Below are 14,288 nucleotides of genomic sequence, written 5' to 3'. Positions count from 1 at the left end.
TTTCCCCATCCTTTCCAAATCAGTGTTTCTGCTCAGTATGCAATGACCATCATATCACTGACAGGATATTAAACCTTAATCTTCCTTCATAAGCCAGTATATTTATGGACCCCATAGACGAATCCTCTTTGTTAACATGTTCTTAAACTCCCCATTTGCTTCAGATTCACAGGTACTATCCTCAAGATCAGAACCCAGGATAGGTATGTCCCATCAAATAGGGTGATTTCAGATGGATCTGAGGTAATTTTCACAGTAACTTGCATAGGTTATGTGAGATTGCATTGTTTGTTACAGAAGTGGTGTGGCATATGCATAACAAACAAAATATCCTAGAATCAGAAATTCTGTATGAACCTATATTTTCCTGAGAAAGGCAAACAAAATGACAGAAATTACCCAGTGTATTTGGATGATTTCAGGCACACGTGTTTTTAATCTCTATCCAAAGTATGTGGGAGGAATTTGGACATAAATTGACTTTTTTTTAAATTCTACATTCTTTCTATTTGATTTTTGTGATTTATAACACATTTTAAGAGTGTCCCGCAATATGAATAAGTGATAAAGATTGAGATAATGAACGTTATTTTAACTGTCACTTTGTTCACTTGCACATAAGATGTTAATATTTTCACTTAGGCAAACAGAGAGATCATCTGCTTCTTGAGGAACAAATGTGACTATTCCTCCTCTGGTAAATAGAAAATTTCTTCTCTGTTCTGCCTTTCATCAAATATCGAATACCCAATCTACTGAATGGAAATCTCCAGTGTGCAGCCTTCAAGATACCTTGCTTCAACATTCCTCCTTCTTCTCACTCATTTAGTACTGGCTGTCCTCCCAATTTTTTTGAAAGCATTTCAAATCGCACACTTTTCTACATAGTAATTTGTGACACCGAGTACCATGAAAAGCTTTATCTAGCCCAAGTTCGGAATCAAAATTACACCATACTTTAGCACCTTTCTTGCTTTTACACATTCTTATATTTTCCTAAATCAGCCCTCATGGTAGACAATTTTGTAAAAATCATCCTTATTTCATAACTTTACAGAAAAACTTGGCACACTTTTACAGCAACTGTCTCAACACCGTAGGCTACTGATTTCACTGACGACTACAATAATAACACCTTTCTGTCACTTGCAACAACAGAAAATTTCAGCTTGATGATACTGTGTGAACTTTCAACAATTAGACTGTTTATCAGATATTTATGTAGGTAAACATTTGACGAAAACAAAAGTCATGGAACATGGGAAATACAGTCTCATCCTTGAAATAATTGGCGGGTGAAAGTGAAAATTAGTGGCAACTAGTTGCTATGCAGTGAGAAAGAGCAAATAAACCATACTTTACGAAATCCCCCCCCCCCCCCCCCCAGCACCTGAAATCATCCTGTTTGTTGGTACCATTTTTATTCTTTCACAACCTCAATTTCTTTACCTATATCCATTTCAGTTTGTGATCTTTAGTTCAATAATCCATCTCCTTGTTAGTCTACTTCCACCTCTCTGATGCCTCCATAAAAACGTCAGTGCATATTAAGATCGCCATCAACAAATATTCCATTTTGATCCCTACCATCCTTTCCACACCAAAAGACTCTCCCATACGTTCTTTCCACCTGTTGTCGGAAAAACTGCGGTGCTGAGAAAGCTGTCTTCCATTACACTGAAGGTCTTATCCTTTGGAGTAGACTAACTAATCATGCACCAGAGCTTCAACTGCCTTCCACCATGCCCCAAAATCTTTTCCACTTCTCCCAAAGTGCTGTTTCACCATCCACACAACCCACAAAATATCCTAGTTCAATCTGGCTCCCACAGTCACAAATTGCCTTGTGCAGCCATTCAGCATATTGTAATACAGTCTTGTCACTGATATGTCCTATTCCATCATAAAGAAAAGCCATCCATGAACACAAGCACTTTTTATAGCAACACTACAGCTGGCCTTTTTCGAGGCTTGACTCCCAATCAGCCATCCACCCTTATGAACAAACATTGCCAAACTGCGGCGTTAAGCATGTTTCACCACCTAGTAGTACAACAAGCTGATCTGGTTGCCTGCAATCCAGCAAAATCTTCCATGTCTCAATTTCCATAAGCTACAGTACCCATCATCCATTTACCTCTGCTTGTCTTCACCTGCCTTCTCCTGCCCCCCTCCCTCCACCCCCTCCCCAACAAAAAGGCATTCTCATTTGTCACTGTTCCCTTGCTCAGTCTGGTTTGGGTTTCTAGGTCTGCGAACCCTGAATCGCTTTAATTTCTCAGCAGTTTTCTCCCTCTCCATATATCCTGCCACCCACCCCCCCCCCCCAACCCTGCCAAGTCGTCCACACCTTTGTACACCTGCCTTTCCCTGAAACACAGAGTGTAACACTGAAAGACCCCTGCCTTCACTTGAGTCAGCTTTCTCTAGCTCTGTATTTATGTACTCCTGCCCCCTTTGTCCACCCCCTCTCCCCTCTCTCAAGTTACAACATAAATCCTTCTAAACAGTTCAGCCGGTATGGCAGTATATTTAACAGCAATCCAATAAAAAATGTATTAATTACAAGAGTATGTTTCTGTCCTCCGTCCTGCAATGTTTTTTTATTCTTTTGGTGAAATAGTTTCCAAATATATAATGAAGCCACTTTGCAAATTACTGCTGCATTTAACGACACTTAATCCATCATGACAGATATTAGATCTGAAATATAACAGGCCAAAATGGGAACTTAGACCTTGTTCTCCATATTAAAAATTATTAGCACACAAATTGCTTTTAAGTAAGAGGAATGAAGGGACTCCTCATTCAAGTTTGTGATTTTAAACCTATTTTTCAGATTTTCAGTTGATTCCCAATGTGATAAAAGTAATCTCCACGTTCATATATAGGAAGCGATAGTAATCTCAGACAAGGGTTATCATCACCGTTAGTGGTCTAAGATACTAACTGGTCATCTGTATTACAGTTTCGTGATAATGCAATACAGACTGGTGACAATTTATAGAGAAATAAATTGCAGACTAAAGGGCCATTCCCAGCTTAATATTCTGTAATGCTGTTAATTCCTGACATAGTCAGGAAGGACATAAGTGATCTAATATTTTATAAAAAGTTAAAAAAAAAAACTTAATAAAATCTTAAGAATGCAAGCACTTAATGCTGAGTGATGGCAAATTTCAGTTGATTACACAGCCATCTTCAGATCTGAAATAAAAATAGAAAATTGCACTAAAGTGAGGTACAAGAAGGGAGTAGAAAATCCCTAATGATACAGACAAGAAGACAAATACATGCCAATTATAAACACATGTACTGTGTCTACTCATAAAACGAGATTAAGACGTGGTGTCTACAGCACAGTGGACACTCCTGCATCTCAGTAAGCTAACAGCATATGCCATCACCATAAAATATTACATACACTAGATCTAGGAAATAAATGGAAGACATCAATACAAAATGAAACACACAACAGCATGTGTGGCCACATTCGGCTAGACCATCCAGCATTGCTGTACATGATGCTTTGGCTAACAAGTTACTCATGCAACAATTTTGTATACAAAAAACTGTATATGCCAACTCATAAGCTGGATTTGTACTTTACATATTTTTTGCTTGATTTATGGTGCTGTACGCTTTATTGCGTACTGATGCCTTCTATGTATTTCTTAGGTCTTGTATATCTAATGTCATATCTCAATGATGTATACCTTTATTTTACTGAGAAACGGCTCAGACACAATATAATGTTTTTTTAATTAGTATGTATTTGTCATCTTGTCTTCATTATTATGGATTTCATAACTCCTTTTGCCTTTTGTGCAATTTTCTTCCATTATCCCAGATCTGAAGATGGCAGTATAATCAGCTGAAACTAGCCACCACTCAATGTTATTTACTTGTGATCTTGACTATTACAATATTTTATTAAGAAATCTTTTTAACTTTTTTATTTTCTGTAATGTGCTGCAGCAAAGGGTCATCTGAAAGTACCACACTAAAATCTGGGGATAACTGAAAAGCAAATCATTCTTTGCACAACATAAACCATTCTCAACAAGTTTTCTCTATAGCATACATCTTCATAATGTAATAAACTACACTGAAGAAATCATTGTTTTGGCCACAGTTGCAGTGACCAAATCACTTGTTTCTCTAATATGGTTTTTTACATTATGATATGGTGTGAAACTCAGACACGTTTTATGTCAACTACCTATGTCTGTGGAAGCCTGTGAACTTACATTCCTAACAAACTGAAGCTAACAAAAAATAAACATGATATAGCTACTTATGTCAGTCAACATTCTACACATGACAACAACAATTCTGCAGAGGAGACCTATAACATATTTTATTTCTACTAACCACAAGTTGGACACTGCCAAGCTTGTGACCTGGGAAGGCAAGCAGTTGTCGTTCACTGGTAGCCATCGGACTCATCTCACATATACCACGTTCATTGTCCCTGGTCTCTAGAGTGAGCAGGCGTCGAGCAGGTTGCGGGAAGGTGAATACATGTATCTGATTACAGGTAGCAACCGCCATCCTGTAACAACACATTTTATGCACTCATGGTAACAAAGATAAACAATGTTACTAATGTCACTTACTGTCCTGTGGTATCAGAACAATATTTTCTCCTTTTATTTCCTGAATGACAATACAAACTGTTAGGAGATATTTACAAATTAACTGGTGCTAAACTGGAGCAAGGAAAAAAGTGATAATGTATGTGCAATAAGAAGAGACCAGTAACTTCCAGAAAAACTGAAAACATACACATCTGTTTGAACATTCCTGAGAAATTAAAATGCATTAAGATGTAGGCTGTGTCTCTTTATAAGAAGACCATAAGCCTATGTGCCACAGAAGTGCAAGAATGATATCTTTTAAGAAGTAATTTAGATTACCTCATCTGCCCACAAGCAAAAAATGAAATGAAAGGTAAAAATATCAACAATTACTTTCCACATATTCCAGCTAATGAGGAGTGTTGCACTAAATTACATCCTTTTTTTCTCAGTGTATGTGTACAAAAGGCGAGCATTTCCGCAAAACCTTTTTACACGGAAAATACAGTTATCTACAGAGTTATGGTGTTTTTCTCAATCACATAAAGTTTAAAAAATAGTGAACATGAGGAAATTCTCACCTGTCTCTCCGCAAACGAACAGCAAGCACCCTAGCAGGAAACGTAAGTTCCATTATGAACTTCTTGGAAGCGTCGTCATAAACGAGAACGGTGTTCTCGGCAAACTTGGGTCGTGCACCCCCGGCGACAATAGCTAACAGGTTTGTCCGATGAAGCATTTCGCAGGAACAAACACTCCCGACAAGATCCAGATCTACAATTCAGTTTAAACTGTTACTAAAATTTATAAAAATAATGCGCTTCTGTGGTTATAACAAAAACGTGTATACATACCTAGGTGAGCTTTTTCTACTAAGGGCTCTACATTGTAAATACGCAATCCTGTTTCCATACAACAGGTGAAACATCCTGAAAAACAAACATGTGTCATTCTAATTTTAACCAATCTCGCGCAATCCACGCGTGTTGTGTTTCTGTTACTACAAAATTAATTTGAAGATAAGAAATCATTTCTGCTCAAGGCAAAAAAATGCACGGTAATGCAAGTCCTTGTCACATTATAAACAAACCTTGATCCTGATTGAATCGCAAACTTATGACCCCTCTTCCAGCTGCCATTACTTCAGGAGCCTTCATTTGTGTTTAGAAACGAATTTCTAATCTTTTCCACGTTCGTGCATTATCGTAGCGCTATGGCAAAAGCGCTTTGCGAAAGGACAACAAATTACTGTTATCATGTGCAGAACAATGGCAGGAACACCACGCAGTAAACAGCTGATTGCTGTCATGGAAAAACTTTGCGCTTATTCACAGTTAATAACGGTATCAATGAAATTTCAGAGCTAAGATATTTTTATTTAAATGTTCCCTGAAAGAAATAAACAAGTCGTGTATATCGACAAAATAAAGCATTTGTTCAACCCGACGAATAATATAAACGGGAAGTGATTGCTGTTTTGACTACTACTACGTTGCCATGGTGACATGTAATAAACGCCCCAGAGCGAACTAAAACATAACGAAGTATTGTGATACTGATTAGAAATGCCGTTGAGGTATAAGATCTTTTGCAAAATCTATGTCCTTAATACTGTTACACATTTTTATCGGTAGGTAACGAGAGGCCAAAATCTTACGGAGTAGCGTAGCTGCACTTTGTTTTCCAAGTACAAGGCAGTGTGAGCAATCAGACTGCATTTTGGAATTCGCTCGTGATAAATATTCTGCGTGGTACCGTCTTTTTGATTATCCTATTAAAAGGATAACTGTCTCCTGCTGTGATAATAACTTCTTATAAACAGACTTCAAACACATATTTTAGCAGAATGTGTGTGTAAATGGCCAATGCAATGGATACATTAATTTCGTGGTGACCCGAAGCTCGACCAGAAAATAACAAACAGCTGATTGTTACAGCGAGGTATATTTTGTCTTTCGTTAGCTCTTAGCATTTTGTTTAAAGTGTTCACTTGTGACCTAGCAACATTGTATTGGGTAAATTTTGAGTGTATTAAAAGTGTTTATTGACAAGCTGTGTGTCCCTTCATTCTGGATCATCACAACACTCTCTAACTGTACAGTGGTGACACGATTAGAAACAGGGGAAAGTGACGGATCAACTTGTAAACGGCAACGTTAAGGAGGAGGACGCGAACGAGGTACAGCAAACACTACACCTCGCTGTAGCAGGAACTTTCACCGTCCAGCAATCGCCGAGTCATGCGTTTCCTGAACGAGGTAGGACTGTACATCAAGTTGAATTGCTGGCGTTCTGGATATCTAGGCCAGAACCCTGGTTCATGCAAGCTGTAAGAATTTTCTGCCAACATGATGTTCACGATTATACGGCTCAATTTCATTGCGTCATAGCAAATTTAAATGACTCACAGATTGTACAGGCGGAGGAGATTTTACTCACATATAGTTATGTGAAATTCGAAAACTGCCTAACCAAACAGTTCGCCCCTACGCTGGAGTATTGCTTACAGAGGTTATTAGTAGACGAGTACTTGGGAAGCAAGTCACTCAAACCACTCTTGCTATAACTTACTTCACTGGCAGGTTCAGCTCTGTTGCCTGAGAGGCCACTCATTGATTAAAAAGTCTTAAGGGAATGATAGCAGCCACAGACAACCTGAGAGCTGTTTACACGAGTAAAAAGGTGCTGATCACCCTGTAGTTTGGTCCCTTTACTTCCAACCTATCCAACCAACCAGAATTGCCTCTAACAGTGTTGTCAGAAGCCGTTGCAGCTTGTTTAAAAATCAGCGCTGTAGCTAGAACTGATATGGCTAGCAGGCCCAACTCAGACATTTCAGGGGCAGTTACACAAACTGGGCCTGGACCAGGCATTCTTTTGTAAGCACTGACGAATTCCCCAGAATAGCTGGCAGAGAGCGTTCAGGCTCTTGGCGCATAAGTCACTGTACTACAGATCGGACAACATTTGGAGGACAAGAAAACAAATAGAGGCATCAACAACTGCGAAAGCAGTATAAAACTGGACAAATAAGGGTAAGGGCACACAAGTGCAAGGCCCCTTGAAAACACTCAAACCCTTTCGACAGCATGTAATGAGCACTATAGCCCATCATGCTGCATTTTCAAGTCGTGTCTCCCCCACTTTCCTGCCGCGACTGTCATGGTAAGTATGCTAGAGGTTCTCAGCGCTAGTGTACAGAATAATGGGACAATAGCCTTTTTTCCACACAGCAAAATACGGGTTACAACTTCATAAATTTGAGCCTGTGCCTAGCACTGAGTTAATAAATACACAACATCATTGCATTACCTTCACATCTGCCTGCAAGAATCTCAACTTCGAGAAATTATAATTTTATTTCCGTGATATGACCAGTAGTTCTAGTGTGCATGGTAAGACTCTTCAAAGAATTGGTTTTACAGATTCATCCAGAATCTCAAAAGTCGTCTTTGATGGACACCTATAGCGAATAGAGTTTTTTGTGGACACAGGTTCAGACTTAAGTATGTTAACAGTGAGGCATTTCAAACCAAGCAATATGGTGGCTCCTCTGTGTCTTACAGTGGTGACCAATTCAGTCATCAAGGCATATGGCAAGAGGGCCATGAAATTAGACACAAGTTAGACAAACAATTAGCCCGCGGTAGCGTTCTCGCTTCCCACGCCTGGGTTCCCGGGTTCGATTCCCGGCGGGGTCAGGGGTTTTCTCTGCCTCGTGATGGCTGGGTGTTGTGTGATGTCCTTAGGTTAGTTAGGTTTAAGTAGTTCTAAGTTCTAGGGGACTGATGACCATAGATGTTAAGTCTCATAGTGCTCAGAGCCATTTTTGAACAAACAATTAGATGGATTTTTTTTGTAGTGAATGTTCGTGACTCCTCTTTGGGGGCAGATTTCTCACACCATTTCATATTGGGTGTGGACATCAACAGTGGAACGCTGTAGACAGTTGCAGAGATCACAACTGTAGAGTACGGAGGAAATTTGAGTTATACTTTGGAAGAGTTACCTGGCATTACATCAATGACAGGCAAAGAGCAAGGTGTGACACAACACTATGCTCTTCACCCACACCTCATCAGGTCCAAACCCCAAGAGCTCATACTGGAAAATTTAGTGGTGGCAAAGAATGACACAGACAAGCAAATTCAGGAAGGAGTGGTGAGGTCATCTAAGATTCTCTGTTGCATATGGTACAAAAATGCAATGGCATTTGACAGCCATTAGCATTTTTTTTCTCTGCTTGAAACTGATTCTCAGAAGACTTGGAGAACAGTCAACAGAGAGTTGTATACCACTGTCTGGCACTTTAGACACTCACTTGAAGCGAAACATCTCTCCATCCACAATAATGACGGTCCTCTAACAGCACTCTTTGCAAAAGGAACCTCCAAAGGGTCTCCTAGACACTGCAGACATGCAGAGTTCATGTCACAGTTTACGATAGATGTGCATCACATTAATGGGAGCAGAAATCTGGTTGCAAACTACGTCTTTGTGGTGTTAAAAATCTTGTAATATGCTTTGAGTCTTTGTCGCCAAACACATTTAGAGTTTAGCCTTTGACATGTTTCATAATTTGTCTCATCTGGGAGAGCATGCAATGGTGCAGTTACTGACAAACAAAGTGCTTTGTGCATGGGATATCTACATGTACATCTACATGGATATTCTGCAAATCACTCTTAACTACTTGACAAAGGATTCATAGAACCACTTTCATAATTATTCTATATTATTCTAATCTTGAACAGCGTGCATAAAAAAAGAACACCTATGTCTTACAGTGCAAACCCTGATTTTCCTTATTTTATTATGATGCTCTTTCTCCCTATTTAGGTCGGCGTCAGTAAAATATTTTCGCATTCGGAAGAGAAAGTTAATGACTGAAATTTTGTGTAAAGAACTGCCAGAATGAGAAAAACTTTTTCTTTAATGATGTCTGTCCCAAATCATGCATCATGTCCATGAGAGTTTTCCTCTATTTCTCAATAATATGAAATGTACTGCCCTTCTCTCAACTTTCTCGATGTACTCTGGTAACCGTCTTTGGTAAGGATCCCACATTGCACTACTGTGCTCCAAAAGAGGACAGAGAAGCATAGTGTAGGTAGCATCTTCAGTAGATCTGTTGCATCCTCTCAGTGTTCTGCTAATAAAACGCAGTCTTTCGTTTGCCTACCCCACAACGTTTTTTTTTTTTTGCTCTATCCAGTGTAAGTTGTTCATAATTATGGCTCCTAGCTATATAGTTGAATTTACAGCCTTTAGGTTTGGCTGATGTATCGTGTAACTGAAGTTTATCAGATTCATTTTAACACTCATGTAAATAGTCTCTCACTTTCCATTATTTAGGATCAATTGCCAATTTTCACATCACACAGATGTCTTTTCTGAGTCGTTTTGCAATTTGTTTTGATATCCTGATGATCTTACTAGGTGGAAAAAGATAGCATCATCTGCGAACAACCTAAGACTGCTGTGCAGATTGTCTCCTAAATCTTTTATAGAGATAAGGAACAGCAGGGGGCCTATAAGACCACCTGGGGAACACCAGACATCACTTCTGTTTCATGCAGAGAATGGGAAATCAGTACATAGCTTGATATTTTATTTTAGTATATAAGCTTATTTCGGCTTTACTGCCCTGACGTAGTAGATTGACATATGTCAACTTTGAGTAAACCATTATTGCTGTCTGTATTTGTTGGTTGTAATATTATTGTAAGTAATTTTTTGATAAATTGCTCTTTCACATATATTGTAATACATTTTTTGCTACCTGACAGTTGTAGACATTCAAGTTGTACAGCTAGTTGTTTACTCAAAGCTATATCTCAAACTTGAATCTCTACTGTCAGATAGTAAGAAAGTATTACAAATTACTTCAGCTTATTATATATAGATTCCAACGCAGCACCAGTGATGCGTTTCTGTCCAGCAAAATCTCTTTGCCAGTTTTTGTGACGGCTGAAGTGGCCAGGAGGTTCTAGGCGTTACAGTCTGGACCCGAGCGACCGCTACGGTCGCAGGTTCGAATCCTGCCTCGGGCATGGATGTGTGTGATGTCCTTAGGTTAGTTAGGTTTAATTAGTTCTAAGTTCTAGGCGACTCATGACCTCAGAAGTCGCATAGTGCTCAGAGCCATTTGAACCATTTGAAGCAGTTTTTGTACTCGTTTTTTATTTCAATGTTTGCGAGTTTTAACTTTCTACTTTCATGATACTATGAAAGAGTGCATTTTCAAATGTTAACAGACTTTTGGGTCATCCTAAACTTTACTAAAGAAAATACCATCCATTGTAGGCTGTAATCTAAACATTTAAGCTAATTTCGACCAGAAGTCATTTTAAATCACAAGTGGTGCCACATATTACATATTGTAAATATCAGATTCTGTTACTTACACATACAAAACCAGATGTCATATTCCATAATTACATTAGAACTGAACCCACATCAAATACGTACATCACATGTCACATATTGATAACTGCGCTCTAAGTACTTAAAAAAGTGCTAACATGTGACATGTGACATTGTAATATTTATGATGTGGATTCAGTCCTAATGTGATCATGAAATATTACGTTTGGGTCTGTATGTGTAAAGTAAAAGACCCTGAAAACTACAGTACGTAATACATGACATTACGCATGTGATTGAAAATAACTTGTGGACAAAATTAGCTAATTGCACGATTTAAATAAAGAAGAAATTGCTGTCATTCGCAGAAGAAATGCTGATCATTGGTTTAACCTGTAAAGTTAGTTTATATTTCCAAAATTAATTTCCATTAAGAAGATGAAGGCAGCAGCCATGACTACCATTGAGTTCTACAAGGGAGCGTGTTGAGCGACCAACCATGAGAAATGTGTCTGAAATTCACAATCTACCACAAGTGCTATCTATTTCCAAAGTCACTGCTTCTTCTACAAAAAAGACTGCCATGCAACATGCTTGTCCATTTATTGTAAGTGATGCATCAGTGACAAAACAAGATGACAGGAATGGAGTATTGCTGACGAAAACCCACAGGGAAAAAGATCTCCTCCAAGAGAGTTCTCCTGATGGAAGGCAATCTAATTCTGTACCATATGAAAGTAGGGTCAGGAGGAGAGGGTGTCTACTAATCATCAGCCGAGAAATTATGCCAAAAGGAAGAAAGAATTAAGGTTTGATGACTCTGCCTCCGACGATGATACCATTTTTGATAAATGTGGGGGAAGAAATTGGCCATGTCTGTTTGTGGGGACCTCACCACCGATAGCAAGATAAATAGATTCTTCGGTTAGTGGATGACCTCCTGTGAGAAGGTTGCCTTTGGTATTTTCATTTCGCTGTGAACAATTTTCCAGTGTACATGTATCCAGGACGTATCTCTATGTTGTAATAAATCATATTATAAGAGCCCAAACTTGCATCCAGCGTTTCACTGCAAGCATTCCCTCCAGGAAATCCCACAGTGGTGGCCCCACAATGAACAACAGCAGCTACCACAACTTAATCAGCGTATTTCTCCAGATTGTCTTTGTATGACAATGGAGCTATCTCTCAACTGATACCTGTGCAAATAACAGGTATTAAAAGGTGACTGTCGTGATGTTTCATGTGATGTTTGTCACGGCACAAATCAACCTACGTTATATGTGAAACGTCAAAGTGAAATTCTTACATATTGTGCTATAGATTACAACAATGATCCCTTTGCGAATTAACAACCTGTAACAGCTTTTAACCTCCATGGTGATTTTGGTAATGAGTTTAATCTGTCTTACATACAACAAGACGATGTTCCACAGACTATTTCCGCACTATGCAACAATGAATCGTCCGATTTTAATGGTCCACCCATGTTGGCAAGTATTAGAGAAAAGTTCAGTTCACTAATTCTAAGTTCCCCAATAGTACTGTCATCTTAGAAGGCTGCTTTAACAATTCAACAATCGATTGCGATAATAACAGTTTTGTGACTGATAGCTGTGACAAAGCATACTGTGGAACAATAATAAATGCATTTCCCGAAAACTGTCTGGAACAGGTAGTTCAGAAGACCACTCATGGTAGAAATATGTTAGATCTAATGGCAACAAATAGACCTGACCTCTTTCAGTAAACCTACATGGAAACAGGTATCAATAATCATGAGACAGTTGTAGCAACAATGATTAAATACCTGGTGACGGTATTTCCAGTTTGGCGACCTTTGGTATTGGTGGTAGATATAGTGACGCACTACTGGTGATGCCATGTACAAATTCTCTGCTGATAGTTTGCTGGAGAGTTCCTCATGACAAATTCAGGAAGAGATGAAAGTGTTAGAGGATATCCATACCAGAGATTGGTTCACGAACATTCACGACCAAAAATTACCATGAAATTTTATTACAGAGGCTGTTGTCATTAGATCTAATATATTTCTACCATAAAGTGTGCTTCTGAACAATCTTTTCCAGACAGTTATCAGGAAATGCATTTATTATTGTTCCACTGTAAGCTTTGTCACAGCCATCATTCACAAAACTGTAATTATCGGAATCGATTGTTGGATTGTTAAAGTATCCTTCTAAGATGACAGTACTATTGGGGAACTTAGAATTAGTGAACTGAAGTTTCCTCTAAAATTTTCATTTATATTTTTTGGAGAGTCAGGAATTTATAGAAGGCTCTAGTCATGTGCACTTTTAATACTGAGTCTTGTTTGGATAATCTTAGATACATTATCAATTTCGATCTCAGTAGATTTGAGTTTCTTGTCTGCTATGTCAAATACACTATCTCCATTTCTCATTATCATCTCCCTTCGATATACACTTAAATATTCCCTTAAAATCTCACAGTCATTATTTCAGATTTTAGACTGTCAAAGTGAATAACTTTTTTAGAGCGCATCAAACTGCAGTACATTATACAAATGTTAAAAAAGTTTATCAATAGGATTTTCACACTTCAACCTGACGGAAACAACTGATACTTCTGGTTTTTCTACAACTGTTGTTTTCTGAGCTGGTGCAAAGTTATCGAGCTAAGTGACATATTTATCAAGATAATACACTCACATCCACGAGAAGAGTGGTTCAAATACATCCACATATATGTTTTCCATCGTTTCCCATAAAAAATCAGTACTCAAAGCCATAAATTTAAATGTATCTAGAAATCTTAACGTTAATCCATCTTCAACATATTACTAACAAATATATGTTTCTTCATTATTTGGAATAGCGTCAATATCTTTATTATCTATTGCTAATTCTTTGATAAATGAATGAACATTGCTATTTGTTAAATTATGAATATAAGCTGGAATAAATTTAGGGTTTTCTAATTCAGATTGCAGTATTCATGCGCGTGTTTCGTGTTAAGTGGCAGTGATCTCTTACTTTCTTTTCACCAAAAGTAAATTATTTTCAGAAATAAAACAAATTTCTGGATTTTTACAATTGATTACATCTTCTCAAGTCATAATCATTGGAATACTTCGACCATATATTTTAGCAATTTATCTAGATTCTTCTTTTCAAATTTCAACGAATTTTTTGCTGCATGTTTACCTGTGTATGTAACAGTATTTTCATAATTACCTATAGAATAATTAACATAATAACGGAGTGAATATGGTAATAGACTTTGACATTTGTTAATATAAGATTTTTCGGGATTTGTCTGGCAAGAGTTAAAATCTTTTAACAAACATTCGAAATCTGC

At 38.0% G+C, this 14,288-nt stretch overlaps 1 protein-coding gene across 1 annotated transcript in view; it reads right to left on the bottom strand.

Moving 5' to 3' along the window:
• LOC124805110 (WD repeat domain phosphoinositide-interacting protein 4-like) overlaps positions 1-5,872 on the bottom strand; it is a 46,326-nt gene extending 40,454 nt beyond the window's left edge. Inside the window, exons 1-4 of the mRNA XM_047265561.1 lie at positions 5,671-5,872; positions 5,435-5,509; positions 5,162-5,354; positions 4,375-4,555 (exon numbers count right to left, since the gene is read on the bottom strand). Of these exons, the coding sequence (XP_047121517.1) occupies positions 4,375-4,555; positions 5,162-5,354; positions 5,435-5,509; positions 5,671-5,737 (516 nt within the window). The 5' untranslated portion in view covers positions 5,738-5,872. The remainder of the gene's footprint in view (positions 1-4,374; positions 4,556-5,161; positions 5,355-5,434; positions 5,510-5,670) is intronic.
• Positions 5,873-14,288: the final 8,416 nt, after the last annotated feature.

Source organism: Schistocerca piceifrons, chromosome 7, assembly GCF_021461385.2.
Source record: "Schistocerca piceifrons isolate TAMUIC-IGC-003096 chromosome 7, iqSchPice1.1, whole genome shotgun sequence".
In the NCBI taxonomy this organism is placed as follows: Eukaryota; Metazoa; Arthropoda; class Insecta; order Orthoptera; family Acrididae; genus Schistocerca; species Schistocerca piceifrons.
This window is presented reverse-complemented; position numbering and strand designations above follow the sequence as displayed.